Source organism: Vanellus vanellus (assembly GCF_965231255.1).
Source record: "Vanellus vanellus genome assembly, contig: HAP1_SCAFFOLD_36, whole genome shotgun sequence".
Taxonomy (NCBI): Eukaryota; Metazoa; Chordata; class Aves; order Charadriiformes; family Charadriidae; genus Vanellus; species Vanellus vanellus.
Window position 1 is genome coordinate 1,245,109 of NW_028127470.1, and position 21,387 is coordinate 1,266,495.

At 50.9% G+C, this 21,387-nt stretch overlaps 2 protein-coding genes across 2 annotated transcripts in view; both read left to right on the forward strand.

The window, feature by feature from the left end:
* Positions 1-21,387, forward strand: part of LOC309685242 (protein ELYS-like) — a gene marked incomplete at its 3' end in the record, with an annotated part of 238,044 nt that overhangs the window by 175,795 nt on the left and 40,862 nt on the right. The window lies entirely within an intron of this gene.
* Positions 1,602-19,787, forward strand: LOC309685237 (E3 ubiquitin-protein ligase TRIM36-like; the record flags this gene model as incomplete). Its single annotated transcript, XM_082501042.1, has 7 exons — positions 1,602-1,646; positions 15,096-15,242; positions 16,323-16,418; positions 17,353-17,606; positions 18,258-18,382; positions 18,924-19,217; positions 19,489-19,787. 7 exons carry the CDS (start codon positions 1,602-1,604, stop codon positions 19,785-19,787), a joined length of 1,260 nt encoding a protein of 419 aa, XP_082357168.1.

Here is a 21,387-nt window from a genome sequence, read left to right on the forward strand (position 1 = left end):
CCCTCACGTCCGCCCACCCGCGCATGTGCCGAGGCGAAAACCCGGGCCACGCCCCCCTGCGTCGCCGCGGCAAACGCGAGCGAGGGGGCGGGGCCGCGCCGCGCCGAGGAGAACGAGCCCCGCACCACAGCTTCTCTCCGCGTCGGGCAATGCGAGGCCGAAACCATCCCAGCCCTCCCCAAAATGAGCCGGACATCCGCCTGCAGAGCTCCGCCAGCCCCCCCGACGGACATCACGGGGATGGGGGGGAAGAAAACAACCAGAAAGGTACTGAAAATAACGTGGAGGCGGAGCTTAGACATCTTTCTGAGAGGCAAAATCCCTCTCACACCCTCGCTCCCACCCCCCCCCCATCTCTCGCCCCCCCATCTTTTGCCCCCCCTTTCCCCTCTCCTCCCATTCAAAATGGCGCCGCCCTTCCCTTCCCCTCTCGCCTTTTCCTGCCACAGCCGCCGTCCCCCGCTCAGGTGACACCGCACACAGCCGCCATGAGGCGCGGCGGGGAGGGCCGGGGCTGTGAGAGGCGATGGCGGTGAGGGAACTCTTGGCTTTTCTCCTCTTCTTTTCATCTCCTCAGGCTTCGGGCAGCCCCGCGTGGGCGGCTGGAGATCCCCCCCTCCCCTTCCAGGAGTGGCCCCGGCCCTGGGGCGGCCCCCGCCTCCCTCCTCCCCACAGGCTCTCCTCAGGGAGAGCCCCCAAATCTGTCCCCCGGGCGGCCCCACAGCCTCCTGTGAGGCTGGAAGCAGCAATTCCCTCAGGGAGTGTCTCCAAACCCGTTCCCAGGGTGTCCCCACAGCCTCCTGCCTGGCTGGGAATGGGGTTTCCCTCAGGGAGAGGCCCCAAATCCATCTCTGTCGTTGCTCTACAGCCTCCTGCATGGCTGGGAGCAGTGTTTCCCTCAGGGAGAGCCCCCAAATCTGTCCCCCGGGCGGCCCCACAGCCTCCTGTGTGTCCGGGAATGGGGTTTCTTTCAGGGAGTGTCTCCAAACCTATTCCCGGGGTGTCCCCACAGCCTCCTGCGTTGCCGGGAATGCTGTTTCCCTCAGGGAGAGCCCCCAAATCCATCTCTGTCGTTGCCCTACAGCCTCCTGCATGGCTGGGAGCAGTGTTTCCCTCAGGGAGAGCCCCCAAATCCATCCCCAGGGTGGTCCCGCAGCCTCCTGTGTGGCCAGGAGTGGCGTTTCCCCTATGGATGGAGCCCTCTCCTTCCCCTGACTCCACTCCTGGGCAGCCTTTTCCTCCCTCCCACCTTCTCCCCACAGCCTCTTCCAGGGCTGGGAAAACACTCCTGCTCTTTCTCTTCCTGCGGGTTTTGAGAAGAAGAGCCCCCCGTCTGCCCAGCCCACACGTGGGGTCTGGGCAGCTCCACGCCTTGTGTTTGAACCGGGAATTGGGATATTTCAGTTTTCTTCTGCGATCAGGCCTGGTTGTGAAAGGGCCAGTTGTAGTGGTTAGACTTTGGTGGGTGAGTAACAGCAAATCTTATTGAACTTTTCCTTTTTTTTAGATTTTGAGTAGGGGGATTGTTGTCCTCACGCCCTCGAGTTCTGCTCCAGGTCAAGCGAAGCCCCATGGAACTGGCCCTAAGGGCGGCGGCGGCCATGGACCAGGGCCCCTTTGGCTTCGAGAACGTGGTTTATTTTGAGGTGAATCTCCCTGTTTTTCTTGAAAAGCGGGGGTCTGGTTTGTAGCGAGGCTTAAAACCCCGGGTTGTGCCTAAACGTGGGTCTGATTTCAACCTCAGGGGCTGCAACTCTGTCCAGCTCTGACTCACAGCCCTGGCAGCACCGTCAGCATGCCGGGCTCGGCGTTCTCTTGCATTTTGAAGGGTTTCTTACGGATTGGCAGCAGCCGGGGATATTTAGCAGCTGTGTATTGGTGGTGGAATCCATGTGGTGAAAAGATCTTTGGGGTAAAGAGGTGAATAGGTGTTGTTTTCTTTTTTTTCACCTCGAGAATGTTTCTTGTTGCCTTGTACCTGTAAAAAGATGTTCGAATCGTTTAGGTGTTCAAATCGTTTCATAAAATTACCCCCTAGACAGGAATATGTTTTGTGGTTGGTTTGGTTTTTTTTTATGAGAGTCCTTTCAGCCTGCTCTCCAGGTGGAAATGGGAAATGCAAAGGCATTACAATGATAGATTTGCTAAATCTGTTGCCAAGGTCTATATTACTGGCTTTCCCTGAAGCGGGGAAAAGACGTCCTGTTTAATTGTTGTTTGCATTTGAAATTCTCTGTGAAATGGATTAAGCAGTGTGGGCTTCTTTTTGTGGGTCTGCCCTTGGAAGGAGAGCGCCTTTAGGAAAAGGCTTTTCTGGAGGGGACAGAGAATTTAATTGCTGATGGCTATAAAAGCGCGCCCTGTTTGGGTGGCCTGGAAACAAAACCCGTGAAAATCCATGACTGAAAAGTGAGACTTTCTCCTAATGATCGGGGCTGCTGTTTCTACTGATTCGCCCATGAATAACAGCTCGTTCCTTACTGGTGGCTGAGGACCCTTGAATTGTTTCCCAAAGCCTAAGGCAGCGGGAAGGGCTGGGGTTGTCAGATCACTGCAAATCAAATAAAAGAGAGCGGTTTGGAGTTGTCTCGTTCCCTCTTTCTTTTCCCAAGAAAGAGGGGTGGAAAATGGTAAAATGTTTTGCAGCAAAGTTCAAAATGGCAAAGGATGTACCGTGTGGGGGGTGGGACGTGGGTTTAGGTGTTGGTGGGGACCCCAGCAATAAACCGTAAGAGGTAGAGCAGCTTTGTGGGACTTTTGGGGCTTGTTTTTGTGTGGATATTCGCTCGTTGCAGACCACGTTCCGGAGCCCTCCAATAGAGGCATTAGAAAAAGAAGTCTTTTTCTTAGTACTAATGCTTTGAATTTTCCAGTGTGGGAAAAGCCGCAAAAGTGTGTATTTCTGCCCAGCTGCGGAGAAATGGGTAATACTGAGCCCTACAATAGCTTGGTTGTTTTCCCCCTGTGTGATGACTGGTGTGGAGGGAGTTTGTACCAAAGAGTCAACTTCTGATTGTGGGCAGCCCCTGTTTTAGGAACTGTTGCACAGATTGCTTATCGATGCGAGTGCTGCCGCGACTCCCGCACTCCCTGCTGAGTGATAATCCAAAACTGCAGAGCGAGCTGGGTGCCCGTGGAAGGGGAACTGCACTCTCAAGTGGAAATACTTGGGGTCTCTTTGCCTGTGGGAGGGAAAGGGACGTCAAGAGTCAACCTAAAGGAACTTCTCACCTTCAGAGATCGGGCTCTGGAGGTGACGGTTAATTGAGGGGAGTCGTGGAAGCGTGCTTTACTGAGCAACATGCTGCTGCTGGCCCAAGACTAAATGTCTCCAAAGTTTGGGGTTGGTTTAAGTGCTTTTTGGTTATTAGCTGGATGTCACTCTTACAAGCACCTCTTGCCCTGTCTGGAGGGGTTTGCTGCTGCCTCCTGCGTTGGGCCGAGGGGACCGGCAGCCCTCAGGACAGGGACTTTCTCAGGCGTGGAGGTTAAACCTGGTGCGTGCTGCTTAAAAAGTGCTCTAGGTGTTAGTGCAGTGGTCACGGTGAGAAATGTGTTGGCTTAGGGGAGCCTGAGATTTGCATTCCTCTTAAGTGCGTGGGATTTTGGGGAGCCTGGGTGGTACAATCCCCTTCCTGCTCCCAGATTCCTGTCGCTGACCCATCAGCGGGTGTCCTGGTTTGAGGTAAAACAGAACCAATTTTGTTCAGTAACTTGGCTTCTTAGCTGGGCCTCTTCTAACTACTGAAATTAACTGCATATTGTGCAGACAATGTTCACTCTCTCAGAGAGATCAGACCAATTGTTTACAGCTGATGCCCAGGCATGGGATGCAGAGAGGCTCTTGCTTACACTTATTGCCATAACAGCCAAGGCCAACCAACTTTGTCATTTGCCCCGTTGGAGGGTCGGAAGCGGAAAAGCATAGTGGGGTCCCACCTGGAGGGAGGAGCGGACAGGACAGGTGACCCAAAACTGACCAACAGGGTATTCCATCCCATCTGCCTCATGCTCAGTAGAAAAGCTGAGGGACCAAAGGGTCACGGGCTCTTCCTTCAATGGCCGACGTCTGAGGAGGACTCTGTCTGCCTGTGATCCCAATCCTGACTCCAGATCCGGAATCCAGTTCCCGTCCGTCACTGAGTCCAGCCTGGGACTGCCCCAGTGCCAGCCGGTGATGTGATTGTCATCTCGGGAGCTTGATACGGTTTTGTATATATTTTTCATTATTTCTTTTTATTTTATTATTAATATTTCATTAAAGTAGTTTAGTTTCTTCTAAACTCGTAAGTCTCTTTTTCCTCCTCTGCCTCTCTCTTTGTAGAGGGGTAGAGGGGAGCATCTGTCGGTCCCTTCTGGGGTCCCTCGGGTCCCCAGTGGTGGATTTGGCCTAAACCACGACAGCGGGGTGTTAGCAGAGCTGATGCCCGCAGCGGCTGAGGGTTGGCATGATCCCGGCATCGCCGGAGCTCTGGAGCCGAGGAATGGGAGCGTGGCCCGTTTCCATCATGGCTTGTGAGGGAAATAGTGCGGTTTGATATAGCCGGGGTGCGTAAACAGGGATTCCTCTTTGCACGTGTGCTTACAGGGTGCACGCAGGTGTGTTACTTGGAGCGTTTCTTAATGCCTGCGAAGCTTTCCGAGATTGGTTAATGAGCGTTGCTTTGCTGTGCAAGTGCAAAGTGTTATTTTCATGGAGAAACCAGCTCGGATGTTCCATTTAGGCATTGTGCCTTTAAAAAAAGAAAAATACTTTAAAGCTTTCCTTGCAGGCAGAATAACATCTGCTTTTGAGGATTGTTTCTTTCCCTGCAGGGTGGAAAAATCTACAGCCTCGCTAAGGCTGCAGAGGAAGAAAACTTGTCAGTTTCCTAGAGCAAACTGCAGTTTGGAGAGGGGGGTGGTTTGCCAGAGCGCCTTTTAAGCACCTGGTCGGGCACATTTCTTTTCCCTCGGGGCTGAGGTTTAACATCGCCTTTTCATTTGGCTGGGTTTTGGTTGTATGAATTAATGGGTGTTTCAATGGGAACCACAAGACCTAATTTCTCAGTCGCCATCCCAAAAATTGTGCATTCTAAAAAATCAGAATGCGGATGCAAGAACAGAATTTGGACCAGATTCTCCGGCGCCAGGACAGTGCACCGATGCTCCAGGGTGCTTTCCCCGGCAGCGAAGGCCTGGTCTGGCAGGAAGGCGGTGGTGGGGATGGCGAGGTACTGTTGGCTCAGCTGCCCCATGGCCGGGAAGCGATGCTCGTTCTTCTTCCACCAGCGCAGCAGCTGGTGCTGCGCTTGCAGAGGGGCTCCAGGATGTAGTTTTCCAGTTGCTGGTGGATCTCGGGTATGCTCTCCTCGGGTCCTACCCCAAAAGGATGTCATAGATGCTCTGAGATGGGGCGCTGGTGCATGGGTCCTTGCGAGCAGGCAGCTGGCTGCCGGCATCTGCGCCTGTGGCTTTGGAATCCGAGTTTGGCACCCCAGACTGGGTGGCAGATGGGGACTGGTGGTTGCAAACCCACAACAGCGTGTTTCTCACTGGCTGGTGCAGCTCGCTTCTCAGGCTGGGGCTGAGAAACTGCATCTCCTTGAAGCGCGGGTCCAAAACAGAGGTGATAACTGCTGGGCTTTCGAGCACTTTCTCGAATGCAGTTCCCTTCAGTTTGGAAGACGGCAGAACACGGAGAATGGCATTACATGCGATCTACTCCTTGGTGTGTTGATTGGACAGGGAATCAGTCAAAAGAGAAAATAAGAAAAATTAATTTGCCTTCTACTTGGATGGCAGAAATCTACGAGAGGCAATAGAAGTCGGATGGTTGAACAAAATCTTGCATGGCTTTGAGTTTGCCCTGAGCTGACGGCTGCAAAGCCTATTGCGAAACCTATTCATTTTTGTGATGGTAGTGATTTTTGTTGGTGTTTTGTTTGGATGTCTTAAGAGTATCGTTATCAAGCAATTATCTCCCCCCAGCCCCGCCATGCCCGCCGGCAGCAATGGGCCGATGGGGTCCTCAGCTGTCAGGTGGGAGGCAGCGGCACCAGGGCAGGGAGGGGGATGCCCAGTACCCCCGGGCGGGCCGTGCCACCGGTGTGGCTGGAGGATGCTCCATGGCTGCTCACTGCGGCATTTCCCATGGCAGGGAGGAAACACAGGGGGAGCAGGGGGTGGGGGCAAATGGGGGAGGCAAAGCATCTGCACGGGGGGGAGGGGGGGGGCTGTGAGGGCCATGGAAAGGGGAGTGAAGGGCATCTGCAAGGTTGGAGGGGGTAAGGAGGGTGGTAGGTGTCTAAAATGGGGTGCTGGGGGTGTGCAAGGAGGGGGGGCAGCAGGCCGCTGAAGGGGGGTGTAAGGCATCTGCAAGGCGGAGGGGTGGGGGCTCAAAGGGGGAGGTGTGGGGTACCCAAGGTGGGTGTGGGAGGGAGGCACCTGGGCGATGCCTGTTGGGGGTCTCCCCACCAGACCCCCCTCCTTGTCCCCTCCTCCGCATCTCGATGTGACCCCCTGGTGATGCTGTGGCCCTTCAGAGCAGGGGGACAAAGGCCACTGTCCCCACAGAGCCCCATGCCACCCGGTCACCTCAGCTATTGTCCCACCGGGCGCTTGTGCGGATGCGCCTGGTGTTGGGGTGCAGGCAGGAGGTGGCTGGGTGGTCCCCCCATCTTTCTGCATTTCCTTAGCCTGGGGGAGGGCCTGTCCGCCCCCCCGCTGCACCCATGGGACCCGGCTGCAGGAGCTGCTCTCGGGGGCAAACGAGAGGTGGGGAATTAATTAATCTGCCCTGAAATTACAGCTCACGGCAAAGACTGAGAGGAATTTGCGTCTCCACCAGCAAGGGATGACGGTCACGTCCTGGTGATGCTCAGCTGTGACCTGCGTGTGTCCCCCCCTCACAGCCCCACTTTGGGGCTCTGGAGATGTGTCCTCTCCCGGGTCCAGTCCCCGTCACAGCCCAAATCCTGGCTCAGGAGCCAGAGGGGTCCCCGCAGGGGACGGTGCTGACCCCCACGATAGCAAAGGAGGGAGCCACAGGACCGGTGGCTTCGTCTGGGTAGGATGGAGATGGAGAGGGGCAAGGAGGGGGGTCTCCTGCTCCGCCACCAGAGCAGCTCCCCCAGTTTGGCCCCTCATCCCCTTATAACACTGGGATCAGTGTTATTAATTACACTTTGCGTGAGATTAATTACATTAATCCTCCCTCCTGCTGCTGGTGGCCAGTCCAGCTTGCGTGTGACGGGACGAGGGGGCCGAGGTGGGAAGTTTGCGTGCTCGTGCGATGCTTTTGGCCTCCCCCGGCACCGGGAGGACTCAAAGCCGGACCTGAACCTCTGCTTTGTACTTTTCCTCATCCTCAATTACACCAACGCTTCCCCAGGGAAAGATTTTTCTTTCTAACTGCAGGAGTTGCACTGAGACAGGTAAACTGAGGCAGGACAGTCAAAAATCCCTCTCTCTCCTGCTGGGACAAAAAAAACGCTGCAGCAAAATAATAATTTGGAGAAGTTTTCTTGAGATGGAACAACACTCTCTGCTCCGAAACTCAAAAGTGAGCTCGCCATCCCCTTTCCCAGCCCAGTTTCGATGCTTTGAGGTTTTCCAGGCACCTGGCAGCGGCGGCGAAGGACAAAGTACTCGGGGGCCAGAAAAAGCTCATTCCCAGATGGGAACGTTTGTTCCTTTTGCTCGTTAAATTGGCTGGCGAGTGGGAGGTGTGAGCTTCCCTGAGCGTCGCTGCTGCGCGGCGGCAGGTGATGCCATTCGGTCGAAGCAGGAATTTGGGGGATAAAAAGCAGATTTCCGGTATTTTGCTCTTCTCTAAAGAGAAGGGTTTCCTGGAGGCCCTTTGAAAGCTGCAGTTGCGACTCGAGTGTGAGACGTGGTTGGTTTTTTATTTCTTTGAGCGCGGTGATCCCAGTGATGCTTCCCCAGCCCCGGGGGCAAGGGGAGAAGAGAACTCCTGTAGTTCTCCTTCAGCTTTTAAGGCACAGATGCTCTTTGTGCAGCGCTGGCAGTGGTATTTCAGCCAAGGAGGGCATTAGCTGTCAGCCCTTGGCTTTTTTATTTTGAGGAGAAAAATGCAGTTTTGTGTGGAAAGCGGGCTTGCAGCAAGAGAAGCCTGAGCCTGGTTGGGCTGAAGACGAAGCTTCACCCTTGTAGGTTCTGAGGGCCTTTGGAGGTTGGTGGTGGCCATGTCCTGTGGCCAAGTGCCATCTAGTGAGTCCTGCAGGTATCACGTTTGGAGAATGAAACTGGCTGTGCTCAAAAGTGTGGGGTTGGGTCTCCCCACCCCACCCCACCCCCAGTTTGGAAATCCCTATTTTAATTTTTCGAAAGGAACCAAAAGAATGAAGCAGGAGGCTTGGTTTTGGTTTGAAACACTCAACTGTCTCCCCTTTTAGTAAATCCTTCCAGACTCACGGTGTATACAATACAGGTGACATTACAGGTGGTTTTATTTGGGTAGGGGAAAAAAAACCTCCTCCAAGTCCGTGTTTTTAGGGCTGTGCCTGAAGGAGGAGACATGCAGAGGTGTGATGCTCGTTGGCTCGCGTGGCCGCGGGGATGGGTGATGACTGGGAGGACGTAAGGGAGCTCTCCTCACCTGGCCCCAACTTGTACCTTCTTCTTCTCGCTAAACAGAGACACGACGAGGAGGCGGTGATGGACCAGGGAAGAACGAGCACCGTTGCCAATATTCACTATGAGAAGGAGGAGCTGGAAGGTGAGTCGGGAGAGGTGGCACCAGCCCCACGCATTTTCCCGTTGCGCAAAGTCCCTGCTGCGTCCTGTGCTCAGTGTACGCATCACCTGCAGCGAAACGTGGCGTGCTTCTAAATAAACAAGCACAGTTATTTTCACATTTTTTTTAATGTTGTGGCTTTTAGACAGAGGGGACAAAGCCCCCGCGGCATCTGTGGTGTGAGTGTTGGCCACGGAGCTGGGCAGTTCCCAGCTTGTTTTCTTAGAGGCTGCTCTTGGCTTGGAGAGGTCAGGAGAATAATTTGATGGCTGCAGACACAGGGCTGTGATTTTCTTTTTTTTTGTTCCAGACTTCATTATCACGGGACTAATTGGATCTCCTCTTGTCGCCTTGTGCCAACAAAGATTTTAAAAATAATTACCTTCTGTGGCTGCTTAATGAGCAGGTCTGAGTGTTGTCCAGCTGAAGCTGGAATTTGAGACGAGGGTTGATACTTTCAGGGCACTTTTAGGTGACCCGGAGCCATCGCTTGTTGTTGCTCTGTTGTTGCAAAGTTAGAGTAAAACAGGCTTGTAAAAAGGGACGGGTCTCTGACATTCAGGAATGCAGTGAAACTAAAATGAAGAGAAGTTGGTGTTTCCTCCTGGGATGGCTGTGCTGGTTTAATCATGGCAGCGGCGTCAACCGTCTCTGCAATATCGAGAGTGATGAGAACGCTGCTTTTTTTGCAGGCCACCACACCCTGTCCGTGGGCATGCGGATGCCGCTGGTGAGGCAAAGCCACCGGCACCACCGACCCCACCGCCAGAAGCATCGGAAGAAGGAACGGGAGGACTGTGCCCCGATGGAGCAGGGCTACCACTGTAAGTCCCCCCGCAGCATTCATGAGCCTCCTCGGGGCTGCGTGGGTGCCGGGGTCCTCTGCAAGCAGGTCCGTGTGGCTGATTTGTGTGGTTTGCTGTTCTTCTGAGGGAAAGTGGCATTATTTGGGAGGCAGTTGAAGGCATAATGGATTGAGGCTGGTCTTCCTTAGAGGGATCCTGCCTTTAAAAATGGAAACGTGGGGAAGGAAAGTGGCCCATCCTTATGCAGAGGTGGAACAGATGGTTCTCCTTCTCCATGGCTCTGTGCAAGCCTGGCCAGACCCGGGGGAGAGGGGCCAGCCCAATATTTAGGGCTGAACTGTTGCCAATCGATGGCCACGTAGGGCTTGCTCCAGCGCTCGCTGCCGTCTTCCACGTCCTCCTCAAACTTCAGCCACCTGCGGACATCGGGCACGATCGGCCCCGTTGCAAGAAAACAGCAGCTCTGTGGAAAGGGACCTGGGAGTCCTGGTGGACAACAGGATGACCATGAGCCAGCAATGTGCCCTGGTGGCCAAGAGGGCCAATGGCATCCTGGGGTGCATCAAAAAGAGTGTGGCCAGCAGGTGGAGGGAGGTCATCCTCCCCCTCTACTCTGCCCTGGTGAGGCCGCATCTGGAGTACTGCGTCCAGTTCTGGGCTCCCCAGTTCAAGAAAGACAGGGATCTGCTGGAGAGGGTCCAGCAAAGGGCTACGAAGATGATTAGGGGATTAGAACATCTTTCATATGAGGAAAGGCTGAGGAACTTGGGTCTCTTTAGTGTAGAGAAAAGAAGAATGAGGGGGAATCTTATTAATGCTTTCAAATACTTAAAGGGAGGATGCCAGAGGGATGGGAGGAGTCTTTTTTCAGTGGTGCTCATTGATAGGACGAGGGGTAATGGGCACAAGCTTGAACATAGGAAGTTCTATCTTAACATGAGGAGGAACTTCTTCACTTTGAGGGTAGTGGAGCACTGGAACAGGCTGCCCAGAGAGGTTGTGGAGTCTCCCACTCTGGAGATGTTCAAAACCCGCCTGGACGCTGTCCTGTGCAACCTGTTGTAGGTGACCCTGCTCTGGCAGGGGGTTGGACTAGATGATCTCCAGAGGTCCCTTCCAACCCTGACTATTCTGTGATTCTGTGTTTTTTTTGTATGCCTCAGTTTCTACTGGGGCTAAAATGGGAGAAGGAGACTTCTTTTTAGCAATGGAAGTTACTCTGTGCTTGCGATTGTCCTTCCTCAGCCAAGAAAACTTAACATGGTCTTCCACGAAAATGGTTTAATTTTTTTTCCTTCCTCCAGGCTCTTTGGAGGTTTGATCCGGGATGTGAAGCGAAAAGCCCCCTGGTTCTGGAGTTACTTTCGGGATGGTCTGAGCCTGCAGCGTCTGGCGTCCTTCCTCTTCCTCTACTGTGCCTACATGTCCCCCGTCATCAATCACCTTTGGGGGACTGCTGGGGGAGGCGACCAACAGCCACATAGTGAGCACCTCTCTCTGTTGGGTGGCACGAGGGAGGACAACACTCATGCAAAAGTCCTTGCTGCAGTGAATTTGCACTTGTGGTTTTCCCTCTAATGATTTAATTACTCGCTGCTGCCTCTCTTCCCTGGACAGAGTGCCATGGAGTCGCTGCTGGGCGCATCCGTGACCGGCGTGGTGTATTTCCTCTTTGCTGGCCAACCTCTCGCCATCCTCGGCAGCACCGGCCCCGTCCTCGTGTTCGAGAAGATCCTCTACAAATTCTGCAAGTAAGGCTGGCTGCTGCGGCCAGGTGCTGCGAGCGCCTTCAGAAGAAGGCAGGGATGGAGAAAAGATGTTTTTCTTAGTGGTAGTTGGTAGATTTAAGTTGTCTTCTGTGTCACAGACATCACGCGCTGCTGCTTTAGTATGTGACGGTGCAGGAGCCCTCGGTCTCTGAAGGATGGATGGGTGGTTCAGGGTTTTTAGAGTTAAAGTGAAAGAGCAGGAGGAGGAGAAACCACAAGGATATGGATGCCCGAGATGGGCTGCACAGGGAAGATGAGACAAATGACTCTGGTTTGGGAATGAGGGAAGATTTGCTTTCCTCTCAGTACAAACTCGGGCACTTTTTTGCATGTTTTTTGCTGGAAGTGGAAATATATTTTACCCACATATCCAAACAGTTTTCTGGTCAAATGTTTTGATGATTTTTGAAAAAGCAGGAGCTTTTCAGGCAAAATGGATATTTTCCGTGACAGTCTTTTTGTTGTGGCAACTGTGATGGGAGATTAACCCCTCTTATTGCAATTAAATTTATTATGAAGCCCCAACTTGCTGGCAGCAGGTAACTGGGTGCAAACCCAGCCGGTTTCGCTGTTAGGGCATCGGGGTGATGTGGGAGAACACCACCTTCCACAACAGGGACCTGACCTCAATTAGCCTCCGAGGCATTAACACAAGGTAATTGTTAAAGAATGATAATTAAATAATTGGCCTCTCCTCCTGCGGGCCCACACCCTGCGCCGCAGCCCCGAGGCTGTCTGTCCTAGGACGTGGAAACTGCATTTACCATCCGCAGCCTTGACACGCTCCTGAATTGCTGCCGACTTTCCCCAAAGGAAGGCACGGCTCGGAGCCTCTTGCTGCCCTTTCCACCCTGCGTTTTCTTTTGCTTTCCCAGGGACTACGCACTCTTCTACCTCTCTCTACGGGCGTGCATTGGGCTGTGGACCGCCTTCTTCTGCATAGTGCTGGTGGCCACTGACGCTAGCTCTTTGGTGTGCTACATCACCCGCTTCACCGAAGAAGCCTTCGCCTCCCTCATCTGCATCATCTTCATCTATGAGGCTCTGGAGAAGCTGAGTCACCTGCGAGAGGCCTACCCTGTGCACACGCACAGCAAGCTGGACTTCCTCACCATCTCCTAGTGGGTTTCTTCCTCCTAAAGTGCCGCTGCCCCTTGGCAGGAGCTCAGGGCTGCACCTCCATCGCCTTCCCCTCACCTCTGTCTTGGCTCCTCTCCTCCCAGCTGTAAGTGTGAGGCACCGACCCATCCCAGCAACGAAACCCTGCAGTTCTGGGAGAGCAACAAGATCAATGTGTCTGGCATCACCTGGGAGAACCTCACGGTGACTGTAAGTGCCCCAAGTCACTGCTTCCTCGTGCCGCGGCCGTGGCGTCCAGGGGCACTGGCCTGGTGCAAAGCTCAGAGCCCTTCAGGTGATGATGGGCTTCCAACTGTGCCAGTGCTGCTCTGAAAAGTCGTTATTTCAGTCTAAGGTGTGGGTTTAACCCCCTTGGGCCTGGGAAGGAGAGTCCACCTCATCCCTGACATGGTGGGCAATAACTGTTATCCTCAGGACAGCGGTTCTGTCTGGGAGCAAGGTTCAGTGGGTGCTTTGGTTATTGGAGAAGTTGGAGGACTTCAGTTCATGCTTGAAGGCCATAATTAGCTTCCTTAATTGGTTCCTAGTAACTCCAGGCCTTGCTTTCTTACTCAGCGCTGTCTGAAGGTACGTGCATAAACTTGCATGTCTGAGCAGCTCCTTGGGCCATTGTTGCTGGAAGCAGAGCTCAGGCACAGGGTGGGACGCTCTTATGGACATCTTCACCCCCCTTGGCTGTGTCCTGTGAGCCCGCCCCCTGTGAGCCCGCCCCTGGGAAGGGACAATTTGTCTCTTCTCCTTTCCTGTCACTGTTGTCTTAGCCCTCCTTCCCTGTTCCCTCTTTCACTCTCCCCAAGAGTTTCCAGTGTTTCCTTCCCCTCTGGTGTCTTCTTCAGCCACGGTTACCTGCTGTTCAAGCGGAGGATGTGCCATAGGTCTGTGGTACGGTGTCCCATCACATCTCCTGTCTCCGCTGTCGTGGAGAGTTTCATGGACCTGCCTGTGGACACGATGGCCCCTACACACCTGAAGTCCTCTTCAGGCTGAGAGATCTGGGGCTGTTCAGTCTGGAGAAAAAATGGCTCAGGGAGACCTTATTAAGGTGTCTCAATGCCTGATGGGAGGGAATGAAGGCAAGGGAGCCAACTGTACCTCAGGAGTTCCCAGTGAGTAGACTCGGAAGGTTGTCAAACCCTGGAACCACTGGAACACTGCAACCGCCCAAAGAGGTTGTTAACTCTCCACCAATGGAGATCTTCCAAAGCCTCAGGAGTTCCCAGTGAGCTTTGAATTTTGAGGGTGAACAAACACTGGAACAGGTGTCTCAGAGAGGTGGTGGAGTCTCTAATAACGGAGTTATTCAAAACCCACCGAGAGAAGGTCCTGAGCAACCTGCTGTAGCTGACCCTGCCTCAGCTGGGGCTTGGACTACACGGTCTCCAGAGGTGCCTTCCAACCTCACCCATTCTGTGAGTGTAGAGGACAAAAGTAAGACAGAAAGAAATGAGAACAGATCCCCTTGGCCACAAACACCTTGGTCTCCTGTGGAGAGGACCTGTGATGAAGAGAGGAAACTTATAATGAGGAAGGAGTAGCAGAGATGGAGTGTTATGCACTGACTGTAATCCTCCATTTCCCATCCCTCGTGTGCCTCTCCAGGCGGGAGTGAGAAGAAGAAATGCAAATGCAAATGAAGGAGTAATTTGAGCCTAGGGAAAAAAAAAAAAAGTGGGGTGGGGGAATGGTCTAAAATATTTAGTCATAGTTTCTGACTATCCAAGTCTACTTGACTTGGCAATGAACAGATAATTTGTAAGTGATTTCCCTGTCTTTGTTTTGACCCATGATCATCTTTCCCCTCGTATCATCTTGAGGACGGGGAGCGAGTGAGCAGCTTGGTTGTTGTCTGGCTGCTGGTCAAGGTTAACCCACCTTTCATAAACCCGCTTTCATTCACAACCAGACTGGAGAGCACTTTGTAACGTGTGTGGTGGGGATAGGAGAAGCAGATACTGGGCTGATTGTTCTTGAATTCTGAGAGAACTAGACAAGGTAATCTGCTGACCTCTTCGGTCTCTAGCTTGCAGGCTGTAATTGTAATTGTAATTGGACTTGTAATTGGAGTCAGACAGAAAAATTGAAACACTGGGGCCTTTTGTCTTTAAGATGGCTGTGACTGGTGGTGGTGGCTGCGTTTCATTTGTTGCTCCAAGAGCAATGGCTATGTGGCTGGTCAGAGTCTAGCTTAGACCTCAGTCATTACAGTATTATGTCAACTCTTGCTTTAAGAAACAGTTGATAGCTGTTTCAAGAGATGCCGGTGTGAACAGGGTTAAATTTGACAGGGTGGACATGTTCTGTATTGCATTTACATCTCCGAACTGGAGTGCGGGGAGCTTGAGGTGTGCAGACAACTTCAGGGATTAGCAAAATGGTTGATTGCAGTATGGAGGCTATGTGATGTGTACACAGACATTGCTACAGGTTCACTCACTGTAAACCTGGTGAAACTGTTTGTTTTCATCTGCTGGCTTTCACTGGCATGGACAAATGTAAAAGGTGGAAGATAAACAGAATATAAAAAATACCCACTGATAAGTCAGACGCTGCTGTGGGATAATTGAGTGTTTTGGTGGTTTGTTGAGCACCTCCGTTTTTGGAAGGACACCTGCATTCTCTCTGCTCTCTTTTTTTTTCTTCCAGATTTTGATGTGTCCAGAACATGAAATGGAGAGGGTAAACATGTACTGTGAAATCTGCAGAAGGCCTGTTTGTCGTCTATGTAAACCGGGTGGATGTCATGCAAACCACAGAGTAACAACCATAAGCACTGCCTACAAAACCTTTAAGGTAAAAGTAAATATTGTTGGACCTGGCCTTAAGAAGGGGGAAGAGCACTGAGCCTCGGGTTTAAGGGCAAACTTCCCCTGGCAGGATGCCAGGACGTGTGTTTGGAGGACACTGAACGAGTCATGAGGCATGCTGCTGTGCAACATCTGTTAATGTATATATTAGTGTGACATAGTGTGCGGCTAAGAAACTAAACTATATTTTCTATGAGGCTTCAAACAGAACCCCTTAAAAGCGCTTCCACCTTATGTTAGCCAACTGTGCATCAGTACTGACCAATGCAGAAGGTTTAAGAAGTTAATGGTTTACAATCTGGCTTTTTTAAGGCAAGTGTCCTTGTGGCTTGGGTTAGCTTATACTTCAGAAGCACTCCTGAAGAATCTGCATCGGCAGTTATCTGCTGGGACGCTGTATGTTTTTGAAGTTGCAGAGCTGTTGATTCCCTAAGCACCATACAACAGGGCAGACTTGCAAACACTGCTTTGTTATTAAAGAATGATTGCTGCTGCCTCCTCTTCTTCCTTTGCTTCCTCTCTTGCTCACAGGAGAGAAAAAAAAAAAAAAAAGCCCATCCCAGCCTGCCTTCTGCTCTTTGGCCTCCTCGCCTGTTTGCAAGGCTTTTCCTGTACAGCTGTTAACTCTTGCAACTAAGGAAGTGCAGAGACACTCCTAAGTTCAAGTTTCCAACCACTCATTTTTCTAGCAAACCTTACTACAGATGAGTTGTTAACCTATGAGGCTTTTCTATTAGTTCTGGTAATGCCTTGAAGACTCGTGTTCCTAGCCTAAGAGAGAAGGTGACTGCTGTGGCTGGGGAAGGATGAGCCAGCTGAGGCTGTCACCTCTTCTCCTCAGAGGCTGTGCCACCAGTCCTGCACATGGCAGTGGCCTGATGTCCCGGGCCAGTCATGGCGGGTCACTGAGCAGTTCTCCGCAGGGTTGCTGCTCATAACTGATGGCAGGCTCTTGTCCTCGTAACTACAGAAACTGAGTGCTGGCTGGGTGGCCCACCTGTGCTTGTTGTCAGTTTGGGTGGGATGCCCTTGTTCTGCCTGCCAGTTTGCTGTTTTATTTTAACAGGAGAAGCTTTCAAAAGATATCGAGTACCTCATCAGTAAGGAGAGCCAGGTGAAAGCTCGCATCACGCAGCTGGATCTGCTGCTGAAAGAAACAGAGGTGAGAGTGGCTTGTGGGTTGTCTGGGGATGGACCTTGCAAGGACACAGCAGGGACTCCAAATGGAACAGTGAAGTGTTCCAGATCCTTTGGGTTTTTTTTTTTTGTTAGCCAGCAAAACCATTTCTGAACAGTTTGTGTTGGTTCTGAGTCACAGACGGTAAGACCTAATCCTGACAGTGTGGGAAATTTGGGCAACCTACAGAGGGAAGTTAAGTTTTGGGTGCTGCTGTGAATTTAATTGACATAAAGCTTATTTGATACCTTACCCAAAGAGAGGTGGGTTAGACTTACAGCTCTTGCATATGAGTGGTGCTGCACAATTTATGCTGTCTGTTTACCTTGAGGATGTTGCAGTGAAGTCAGAATTAAGGGCAAAATCTCCCTGCAGAAGAGTCAGAGCTGGGAGCTCACATACGAGCTGAAAAACGCAATGGCAAAAATTGGCAGGAGCTCCTGGCCCTGCCTGTATCTTGCTGCAGATGGCCTTTGTGCTTCATAGTTCCTTTAATCCAGGGCACTCATCAGAGGTGGCACTACAGGGCATAGGGGAGAAACTGGGCTGGACTCCCAGTTCAGGGTGACTGGGGAAGGTGGAAGAGCACCTAGGTCTTGGGCATGAAGACTTCAGACGCTGACTTGCTTTTACAGTGCTTTTCCATGAACTATTTAGACAAACGCTGTGCATAACTCAATACATAATCGGAGGAATAATTTCCTGCTCTTTCCTCTCTGTGTTAACGTAGGAGACGCTTACTAGCTTGGGTGCAGTGCTGATTGCATTTTCAGTGTTGAAGAGCATAACAAAGCTCGTTAGTCTTGTCAGTCAAACAGATGACTAGTTTGCTCTGATCTCTTGAACAACCCTAAGTACATTTCTGTACACAGCCACAGTGCTGTGGGATCCGTCTAAAATGTCTTTTGTTCCCTCCTAGTGCAACAGTGAAAGAGCTAAAGAAGAAGCATCTCAGAGTTTTGAGAAATTATCTCATGTCCTGGAAGAGAAGAAATCCGCAGCTCTTAGGGCAATTGAAGCTTCTAAGAATTTAAGGCTGGAAAAATTGCAAACACAAGCAGAAGAATCTCAAGGGCTCCTGGAAAATAATGGCCTTGTAGGACTTGCTCAAGAACTGCTTAAAGAAACCGATCCATCTTGTTTTGTTCAAACAGCAAAACAACTTCATGTCAGGTATCTTATTAATTATCTTCCGTTTGAGGTACAGGTACTGTTCCAGGGATGTCTGGTCAGTCATATTCTTTGGACACCTGCTAGGAAAGTACTGAATGCAAGTACTTTGTGTTGCAGAGCCTCAGAGGCGGTCCCGGTACCATTCAGTAGAAATTCCTATATTACAGTGTGCGTTAAAAAACAGCCCAGAGGAGGGGCTCTGTCCTGCGCCAACGCCTAGCCTTCTTCAGTAGGACTGCAGTGGAAGGGTAACCCATTCAGCTCACTGATACAGTCCTTTGCTCAGAGATTGCATCGGGTATTTGCAAGTTAATCTAACAGGTCTCTTCTGGCTTTAAACTCTTTGATCTGAATAGTTGTGCTCCATTAGCGCTTCACACCTATTTTGTTCTTTGAATGTAATGCCCCAAATTGTTAAAATGCTCTGCCAACCAAAAGATTCCCTGTTAGTTATCTTTACACTGATGTACAAAAGGCCTTTAAATTTTGCATTTTAATTCTGTCTAGAGAGACAAGTTTCTGGGACACATGAGTAAGTACCTGAAAAGAGAACTTTTTTTAAAGCAAAACCTAGCGGTTTTGCTTTAAGGAATGCACCCATGTGAATTCCTTTTTCCCTCTTCTGCCATCCCTCTGCTTCTGTGCTTTCAGAATCCAAAAAGCTACTGAATCTCTGAAGAGCTTCAAGCCAGCAGCTGAAACTACTTTCGAGGACTTTGTGATGGACATAGCCAAGCAAGAAGAGATCCTTGGTGACTTGTCCTTCCATTCCAATGGCAAATTATGAGAGCATCACGTCTTTCTTGAGTTATAGCTTTAAGGGCTTCTCTGGAAAGAGGCAAAACTTGTGCAGGGCTGCAGTTGCAGAACTCAATCTTGTGACTTGCATTGTCCCTTCTGCCTCTGTGATTCACAAGGCGTTACCTGGCAGCAATGCTAGCTTCAGCTTTGATAAAGAAGCTAAGATGCCATGGCATTCAGAACCAGTTTACATTGGCTTCCAAAATATTGTAGTTAAGTAATACTAGGTCTTCCTAGCAGCTTTTTGTCGTGATTGCATGACAGAAAAGAATAGGGTTTTATATGGTTTTTTAGTTGCCAGCAAAAATAAATAATACAACTTTCAAAGTAAAACCAGAAAGGATTTAAGTGCATGAACAGACCCGTCCTCATCTGCACTCTTTGACTGAGTCAGATTCCCCCCCCCCACTGTCCCCCCAGTGCTGTAGCCACTCAACAAAGGGCTTCTGTGTTTAATTCTAAAACAACATGTATCTACATTTGAGGTTTTTTTCTCCTGAATCTCTGTCATTCCAGGTCTAGAAATACCAGAAATCAATGAAGAGCAGAGCAAAACGTACAACAAAGCTCTGATCAGTTGGGAATGCCCTGGGAAGACAGACTCAGCTGATATCTATGTTCTTGAGTATCATAAGCTTAATAGAGAAGAGGAGAGTACAACGTGGCAGGAGATCGAAGTTTGCAGCAAGAGCAAAGTAATATCTGATCTCGATGACGACAGCAGCTATGCCTTCAGAGTTCGAGGATATAAAGGATCCATCTCTAGCCCTTGGAGCCGAGAAGTTATCTTGCGTACGCCTCCAGCCCCAGGTATTGGGTTTTCTTATGTCCACGAGCTGCTGGTGGTGTTAAGAGCTGTAGGTGGTTTCCAGTAGCTCCCAGACTTCTACTACACTGTTACCGGTTGTATACATGTTTAAAAGCACTGTTAACAAACAGGTTAAGTAGGTAGCATACTGAGACTGTGTTAGCTTGCGTAATGTTCCTGGTAGCCTTTAAAAGCGAGGAATTCTAGTAAATATAGTTTATAAGCACAGAAATACTTAACTAAGAGAAAATTTTTTGGGATGCTGTTTTTCAGTTCTCAGTTTTCTTTTTGATGACAAATGCGGGTACAACAGTGAACATCTGCTGAACCCAGGAAGAACCTCTGTGGAAAGTAGGGCTGGATTTCCTCTACTGCTGGGGTCTGAGCGCATGCAGGCCGGATGCTACACAACCCTGGATTACATCATTGGCGACACTGGGATTGCCAAAGGGAAGCACTTCTGGGCTTTTCACGTGGAAGCCTATTCCTACCTGGTGAAAGTGGGAGTTGTTTCTAGCAACAAGATACAGAGGTTGTTCCATAATACCCATGATGTGACCAGCCCAAGGTAAATTGCAGACTCTTGCTTAATACATGTTTTGTATAAGGAGATGGCTTTTTAAAAAATAAATTAAGAGCGAGCCTGGTCTCAATTAGTATACAAGATGAACCTAAGCAGTGGGAAGTGGCTTGAAGGATATAGTGTAAGCAGGTTGTCCTGTTCATCCTCTACTATTAGTAGGAAGATGTTCTAATTGTCCAGAGTCCTATTTTCTTTCTTTCTGGGAAAGAAATCGGGTTTCTACAGATATCAAGATATGTCAGTTAAAGCAAGAAGGTTAAAAAAGAGAAAAAAAAGCATCATTTGCAAGATTGAAGCAATGCTTAGTTGTCAATAGTAAGATTCTGCCTTAATTCCCTTAGCATACTAGGTTTGGCAGCCACTCAGAGGTACAATGTTCACTGTGCATATCTGTGTGTCTTTGCTGTAGCTTGCGTCATGGTGGATTCCAAGTCACTGGCTCATCCCAGGCTATAGATTTGCATATGACACTGGAGTGCTACTGAGCACAAGCCAAAGTGCAGTGGATAAACCAGCAAAAAGATTTCCAGCTCTCAATTACAGTTGTAGTAAGCCTGGATGTGTCTAGGAACTGCAGGCTGGGAGGCTATCTCCCAGGGGCTCTTAACTTTTTCATGAATCTAACAAAAGTGTTGGCCTTCTGCTGTATAACATACTGAAATTATAAAAACGCCAGTGTCTCAAGCTTCTGAAAGTCAGATGGAGACTTTTTGAAAAATGAGAAATTAGATCCTGATTTTCTCATTTCTCCCGGTCCCTGCCAGGAGGGAGTGAAGCTCAGCCCCGCTCCCTCCTTTTACAGGGAGGAAAACAAAATGGAAAAAAGAAAACCAAATTGTCCTATATTAGAAGTGTATAATTCCATTTTAAGGGTAGGGCAGCAATAGGGCTGGTACCACAGCCCCCCAGCCCCACAGCCACTGTGGGTCACCGGCGTAATAATGTACCTCTCCGGTAATTAAAGTATCTTTTGGGAAGGGGGGAGAGATGGGGACTCTCCTGCGCCGGGACCTTTCCCCTCCAGGGAGGCAGAGCCGGAGCAGCGAGCACGGTCCTGCCCGGAGGGCAGCGTGGAGGGGACGCGCACGGGCATCCGCACGCGCACGGAGGAACAGCAGCAAGGAAACCCCGGCACTGCACCTTTCCCTTCCTCCGAGCCTTTTTCTTTTCCTCTTTTTAAGGGCTCAACCAGTTTCTTCCCCCTCTGACCGTCACCATGGGGCACTGGCACCAGCAGCTTTGCAAAACCCCATCCTGTAAAAGCCGCCTGATTTTGGCCCTGTTTGGGGATGCGCTGCTTCCATCCTTACAGAACAAACTGATAGATTTGGTTTTCTCCCCCGTCCCCATTTAGCAAGAAGCACCAACGTGCCGTTGTCGGTTTGGGTCGGTTTGCTGCAGAAAAAGGCTCCCGCAGGGGACGGGATAAGCCGATGGCAGGAGGGTCCCTGCACCCATCCCACCGCTGCTGGTGGAGGGCGGCAAGGGGACCTTTTCTTCGGGGTTGTCCTCTCCTCCCGGGCTCTGCAGCCCCACGCCGCAGCCCAACGACCCCCCCGAGATGGGAAGAGAGCACGAGAACCATCTCT